Source organism: Lissotriton vulgaris, chromosome 1_1 (genome assembly GCF_964263255.1).
Source record: "Lissotriton vulgaris chromosome 1_1, aLisVul1.2, whole genome shotgun sequence".
Taxonomy (NCBI): Eukaryota; Metazoa; Chordata; class Amphibia; order Caudata; family Salamandridae; genus Lissotriton; species Lissotriton vulgaris.
In genome coordinates this window covers 969096553-969103664 of record NC_141685.1, presented here as the reverse complement: position 1 = coordinate 969103664, position 7112 = coordinate 969096553, and the positions used below count along the sequence as shown (strand labels likewise).

Genomic DNA, 7112 nt, shown 5'->3' with positions numbered 1-7112 from the left:
CCCTGAGGACGGGTCCTTGGAACGACCCGAAATGCATTGGGTGGTTGAATTTATAGATTGCAATTACAATATGATGTCCACATAACGTTCAGTGGATTGGAGTTTACTGAAGCAATTGAATAATTCTGAAAATAAAGAAGAGATGAATCATTGATAAGATGGTCTATGATCGTTATTGAAGTAAACAGTGTTTAAGTACAGATAAGGAACCGTAGTAGTTCCCTGAAACAAGTGCGCACATTCTCCAGGGAAGGGCCTACCTGACCAGATCATCACTTTATTCATAGCTCTGGTAACAGCCACAAACAACCTGTGTTGTTGCTGGGGCCTCATACCTGCGTTTCTGCCGGTTTTCAGAGAGCCTTCGAGAAATGCACTTCCTGGAGATAAGCAAAAGTTTTATGGGTTCCTTTTGTTCGACCTGAAGAATTCCTTGTGTCCGCTTTTGAAGTGGAGTGTGGGGCGGGGGTTTTGACCCTTCCGTTTGTGCCCAGATATTTACTGTTTGCGATGAACACAAGGTGTCGTGAATCCTAATAATATCTGATCGCTTATTGCATGTTTTCTATGTTGATATGGGAAAACTTTTTGGGGGAGTTAACCCTCCAGTGTAGGCCTGAATATTGTTCAGCATCTCAAATAAAGGAAAACACAGTTTCTTTGTTTTGTTTACCCCCTGTAAGCCTAGTGCACATATTTGAGCCCTAGACAGTTTAGTAACAGAACAGATTTGGGAATAATTTGTTCCTACAATTGTTGTGCGCTGTGCTTTTTGGAAGAGACACTGTTGTGCATTTCAAATTTAGTACAACAACTATGAAAGTAGGTTTAGAATAACTGAAAAAACACACAAGTAGTGTATACATAGTACATGCATACATTGCCAGAGGCACAGCATGGTAGAGGTTTTGTGCGTACTTCACGTAGTACAAAACTTTGAAAATACTTTTAAAATAACTTAAAGAACGTGCACGCAGTATATGAACAGCACATTGATAAATTGCCTTAGGCGCCGCATGGAAAATGTGTTGTATTCTTCCGACCTTGTAATGAAAAAAAGAGGCAACAGTGCTGCTTTATTTCCAGATTTCCTGCTAGCATCTGGAGCAATACATCTGTACTTTGCTCATATATTAAATATAAAGGAGCACATTCTTACTTTGTTTTCTAATGAAGATCAGCTCCTCACATACCCCCCCACCCACCCCCCTCAGCCACCCCCACCCCCTAAATACCTGGAGACTGTATTCTGCATAGGAAAAAAATACTTGCTATGTTGCATGAGGAACCAAGTGAGCAGTGCCAAAAGGCTTTTTTGCTCAAAGATTTCTCCCCTTATGCAACCTTCCTTGGTACCACCTCTCTCTCTGGAGTTTCTGGTGGGTTTTCCTTCTTGCCTCTGTTTGCTACTGTGTTTTCCCAGACGGAAAAAATAATCCGAGAGTTTACACACACAAAGGGGGCTGTTGCCTGACCACGGGGCGGGAGGATTCAGGTTCCAACTCCAACCACCAGATGGCGGAATATGCCCAGTATATGAATCTAAACAACGTCCATGCTGCAAAACATTTGTATCTAGAGCACTCTACTAATACAATAGTACCTAGAAGCAATCAGGTTCTGCAACTCATGCTTTAGACAAACTAAACATACCCAAGAAGCAACGAAAAAATAAAAAATGTCCAGCCAATTCAAAGCTTTGCATTTTACTGGGTTTATTTTTTTTTACGTAAAATATATTGATTTGTACAGAAAAAAGGATTCAACTATCGACATTCAGGAGACCTCAAAATATCAGATGTGGAGTGTGATCACGTTATTGGCTGGAACAATCCGCAGCCTTTCCTCCTGACCCCAGCAGGAGCTCTCAGGGACGGGGTTCATCAACCTGTCAAATGAAGATTAGAACAAGTCAGCTTTGTAAGTTGAAGAAGACGTGTGTAATTCTCGAAAGAACGTCGGCTCAGAAACCTTGTCACCATTTTACTAAGTCAGATAAGATGTAAATGTAAATGTGCTTCGATTTATATAGCGCGCTTTAACCCAGGGGCCTCAAGGCGCTTGCTTAGGGAACCCGTCCTGGTATTCCCCTGTGAGATACCCTGGCCGGGTATCCACAAGGTGAAAGCCAGGCATCCCGCCACGAGGGGCCGTAGTGGAGATTAAGCAAGCTATTGCCCAGAGTCGCAGAGTGTGACCCCGTGAGTCGAGTAGGCACCAGAGCGAGAATTGTCGACTCCGTGGAATTTTTGAGCCCGAGACCCGCCGAGGCGGGGAATCGAACCCTGGTCCACGGCCAATCTCAGCTTCTGGGTCTGCCGCCTCTAACCACTGAGCCACGCTTCTCCACATGGGTTATTCACCTAAAAATGTGGATATTAAAGCTCTGTGCCCGCCAAATATGCACAACGTCTTAAATCACAGTTGCCTAACGAAGGCCAGATCCAAGTCCAGTTTTCAGAAGATCTGCATAGCATGCATCTACATATACAAAATAGTAACTTAACTAAGTTCAGATACACAACCAGTGGAAACTCTGAAAACCTGGCACTAGTTAGGTCTATGGTAGCTAGTATTATCCAGGACTCGGTAGAAAGACCTGACCAGGCTGATGCAGACAACTACTAGACTAGGCTGGTGCTAAGACTGCTGGTCCAACAAACTCAATACTGGCTTTCAGCGAAAATCACACACTGGACAATTGGCCACCATTATTTACCAATTGGCACTGATTGGCTGCTTGGAGATGAATGGGAAGCAGATAAAGAGGGAAAGCGTGCACTGTCCTTTCACTTTAAATATGGAAATGAATTACATTCGACTCAGTATGCAGGACCCTCTTGGAAATCTAGATCATTGAAGAAGTTGTGCGGGGAGGTCTGTGGTTAAAAATGATTTTATTTTATATGTTATAATTGTAATGTTTCAAATTTAGGAAGACTATTGATCTTGATATAAGGCCCTATGCACTCCAAAGTAATTATCTGGTCCCAGATAACATTTTGCATGAAAACAATCTTGATTGACCGGGGCGTTGCCTACAACAATTCCTTTAGGGAAATATTTTTTAAATGATATTAAATTGCATGCATGTGGTAGACATAATATAGAAAAAATGTATTGTTCACATATGTAAACAATTCGACATGTGTTCAAAAAACACTTTCACACTTTTCATTCATAAAGAGAAATTATAGCTCACATTTAATATAAAAACTAAATTTTCAAACCAGAAGCTACAGCCATAAATCATAATAGAAATAATTGTAAGTGTTAAGTGAAACTAAATATGAGTGAAATGAGACCTTTGTTAGGCATGTCCAGTGACACTTGGTTAGGCATCATTGATACCACCACACACAAGGGGTGTGAGTGATGAGCAGGGACAAGAGAAAGGAGATGGAAGTGGTGTCACTCATTCCCCCCATCATGTACCACAAAGACAAACACTGAAAAATGTGTTGAATTTTAAACTGATAGATTTTACAATCCTGGTTTAAGATGCTCGACTCCTTATTTCTTATTATATAGTTAAGTACTGTATCAGTTTTCACATTTCATTGTGGAAAAAAAGCATCAGAGAAGGTAAAGGCCAGGTTGAAGCAGAACTCTTCTTCAAAACGGGCAGTGGAATCAACTGTGATTTTCAAAACTGACACTAAAATTGGGGCAAACCTCTCTGCAATATTTCCCACCCATACCACAAAAGAAACAGCTGTGTCAATGATATTGTTAATGTCTACTGCCACGACCCTAGAAATCCTTCTGGGTCTTATTGTGATAATCTGTGGCCCACCTGTTCTAAACTCACATCCTTACATAGAAGACACCTAGAAACAGATACACATCCTGGTATGGGTAATCTCCTCCTGTCATTCAACTGTGACGTGTTTGCTTTTTCAACCCACTCTTCCACATTTTGAGGAATAGATCTTTGGCCCCTGTGGCTTGCCTTCCTGCTGGAAGTGTGCCAGGCCTCCTCTGACTCCTTACTTCATACACCTGCTATTTAGCCTCAAGAAGTCTCACTTGGACCACTGTGGGGCCTTGAGGAGAGGGACAAGTGGTTCTCGGATGTGTTTGTTGTCAGTCCATGCATGTTTCCCCCAAGTCATCTGTTCTGAGCTTACATTCATCTATGTAAAACACCAAGCAGCTGGTACACATCTCTTAATGGGTTATCTTATCTGGTCACTCAAGGTTGAACTTTTCCCATCACAATCTGCTCTTTCAAATGTTGTGGGATGGCTGGTTGGACTCCTATGGGTGGTGTACATGCTAGCAGTCTAATAGGCCTCCTGGAGTGTCTGTCTTCTTTAGCCTCGTGCAGTCTCACTTTGACTGTTGAGAGTCGCAGTGACTTGGGGAGGGGACAAGTGGCTCACTGTTAGGTTTCCATGGCTGGTAGACTGCTTCAATATTTCACTCACTGGCAAGTATAAGATTAGATAATTGATGCCCACTATCCAACACAACTACACCAGAAAACATTTGTGACGTATTTTCTCTGGAGCCATATTTCTCTTCTCCTCGTGCTCTTGTATTACTCAGCTCCTCGTTGGTCTACCTACGGGGTAGGGGCTTTTATGGAGGCCTCAAGATCTCCATTCTTCAGCCTGCAGCTTCCGATTGTGATGTTTGTATTTTGTCTTCTTGTTGTGTTTTGAAACCTTTTTTTTATTCTAGCCACAGAGTTTCATGTTCTGCTCACATCCAATGACTACTTTATGTTAAAGTACCTGGAAAGGGAGATGCAGTTCATTCTCTAGAGTTAGTATTTTTAATATTTTTCAACTAACCCTGAAGAGGAAAAGCCTTTGGTAAAACGTGCAATAGAAGCTTCTAAAGTGCCAGTTGTTCCCCCAGAGGAGAGTTTGGTGGAAGGACCTTGGATGCAAATGATTTGACTTAAATTAAAGAGAAAACTTTGTAGTATCATGTTAGCCTGAGAGAATTCAGTAATGTGGCGTCTTACTGATTAATGTATATTCCTGACCCATCTCTTGGTGCTTTTGGGTGTATTCCTAGAAGTTTTTATCCAAAGAGAATTACTAAGCGTCCAATAGAGGAGGTCTGCAATTGCACTTGAATGACCCTTAATCAACCATGTCATATCCTCCTTATTGGTCCAAAGTGTTTTCAAATACGTGAAATATATATGTCTTCTGCTGAGTGAAATGTTATTCTCTGCTTCCATTGCTACTATGGTCCGTTTATAAAGTGGGTTTATTTTAGGCTTTTCTTTCATTAATAGACTAAATTAAAAGTATTCCTCTCGAACTGTTGACTGAAATTTACCGTTTATATGCACTTATTTATCTTAATTTGATTACAAAATAGCCTCTAGACCTCAATTCCTCCCTCTGCGTTGCCCTCTTTTGATGTTCAGTTTTTTCCTTCTTCGTCTCTCATTTAAACTAGATTTTTTTTGCTCACAGCCAAGGTCCACATCTGGTTGCCTTGGTCCCAGGTCTGCTCTCAAGGAAAGAGAATCCTTCATCTAGCTGTGCCTTGGGTCTCCGCACATTTCATTAAGATCTTCATTTAAGGAAAACAACGCAAACCCACCTTATCACCAGTTACCCAATTGTCTAACTGTTTGGCTCCCACTGTCCTCACCGGTTGTCTTCCACCCCGTCTCCACTCTCTCATTAATTAATATTTCCTCTTGCCCCTCACTGCCGCCTGTTGCTTTTCCTAATCGGTCTCTCCCTTCCTACTGTACTCAAAATTAATTCCACATGATATACTGACATTTGTTCTATCAACTATTTAATTCACTTTCTTCCCTACAATGTGTTAACTTTTGAGATATTTGTAAATAGATTGCAGTCTCTGTAGGTATTTATTGTGTTGCCCTCTAGTACCCAATCTACAAGTAGAGTGGTATTATTAACAATAAAAAAATAAAGAAATCAATTAAATCTCATGACAGCTAACCCTGCTACCCTTTGGGCCAGAACCATAGCAAGTGAGTTTACATCCTGATGGCCCAGGTGTGTCTTGTCATACCATGTCATGTCTGGTTTACCTGTAATGGAATCCTCCTATGGTATTCTCGAAAATCCAGACACCACGTCTTTTATGATTCTTATCTGAGAAGGCTGCGGGAGCGCGATCACACTCTTTGTGTAACAGTCCTTCCTGCGGTGGAAAAAAAACACGTTGATTAGATTTACAATTTACTCAATAATGTCCATTTTGGAGCAGGGGTATAACGGGCTCCAAGCTTCCTTGATATAATTATGTATTGCACTGGATTGTCACTAGGTTTTAGCAGATAATTTGCCATATTTGTACATACATAGCTTCATTATTTGACTACTATGTTGCTCTATTTGCACACAACGCAAAATAATTACAACTGCTAAAACAAGACCAAACATTTTTCATACTCAATTTATTGAGTGAAATGAGGCCTTGATTGCGTTATTTACGGGTGTTATTGCTAAAACAGGCGCAGAGTATTTGCGTTCATTTTAGGACTTGCACCAATTTAGGACAAAGACGTTTGAGCTTCAAATTAAAGTCATAAAAGACACAACTAATAAGCAAAACACACAAATGACCAAAAATAAATGTTGAGAAACTGATATTGAAAAATGTACTGCTGCAAACTATCAATCAATCAAAGTACTTTATTCGGTTAAAAAATATAACCATAAAAGCATAGAACATAATATTACATTCACATGAAAAAATAGGCCAGGAGTCGTTTTGTTCTGTCTAGTTCACTGGCAATGGGGGAAGTTGCCTTCTTTATGTAGTAGTCCATCGTTCCCTGAAACAAGTCACTCTGGGAGGAAATGTTTTTGGGGACCCCCTTGCAGGTCATGGTGTAACTAGCTTATATGGACTAACACGGGAACAGCATCAACCTCCAGGATTGTTCGAGTGTCACGATATGGTGATACTTAGGAAGGCCCTGTATAACACTGGGGGTTATCGTTGGTTCTCTTTACCCCCTTATTTTTTATTTGTTTGAGTGCCAAGGGGGGTGTCCCATAATTCTCAAATTTGTAATCAGACCTTCAGTGAATTATTTTAAAGAGATATGCCAGTTGAATATAGCTACTTTGATCAGATTTTTCTCTGTGAAGCTTTGTTTTTCT

At 40.8% G+C, this 7112-nt stretch overlaps 1 protein-coding gene across 1 annotated transcript in view; it reads right to left on the bottom strand.

Moving 5' to 3' along the window:
• Positions 1-1693: 1693 nt before the first annotated feature.
• LOC147748304 (coagulation factor XI-like) overlaps positions 1694-7112 on the bottom strand; it is an 85164-nt gene continuing 79745 nt past the window's right edge. The window contains exons 10-11 of the mRNA XM_086960083.1: positions 6032-6144; positions 1694-1888 (exon numbers count right to left, since the gene is read on the bottom strand). Coding sequence (XP_086816209.1) covers positions 6048-6144 — 97 coding nt within the window. The 3' untranslated portion in view covers positions 1694-1888; positions 6032-6047. The remainder of the gene's footprint in view (positions 1889-6031; positions 6145-7112) is intronic.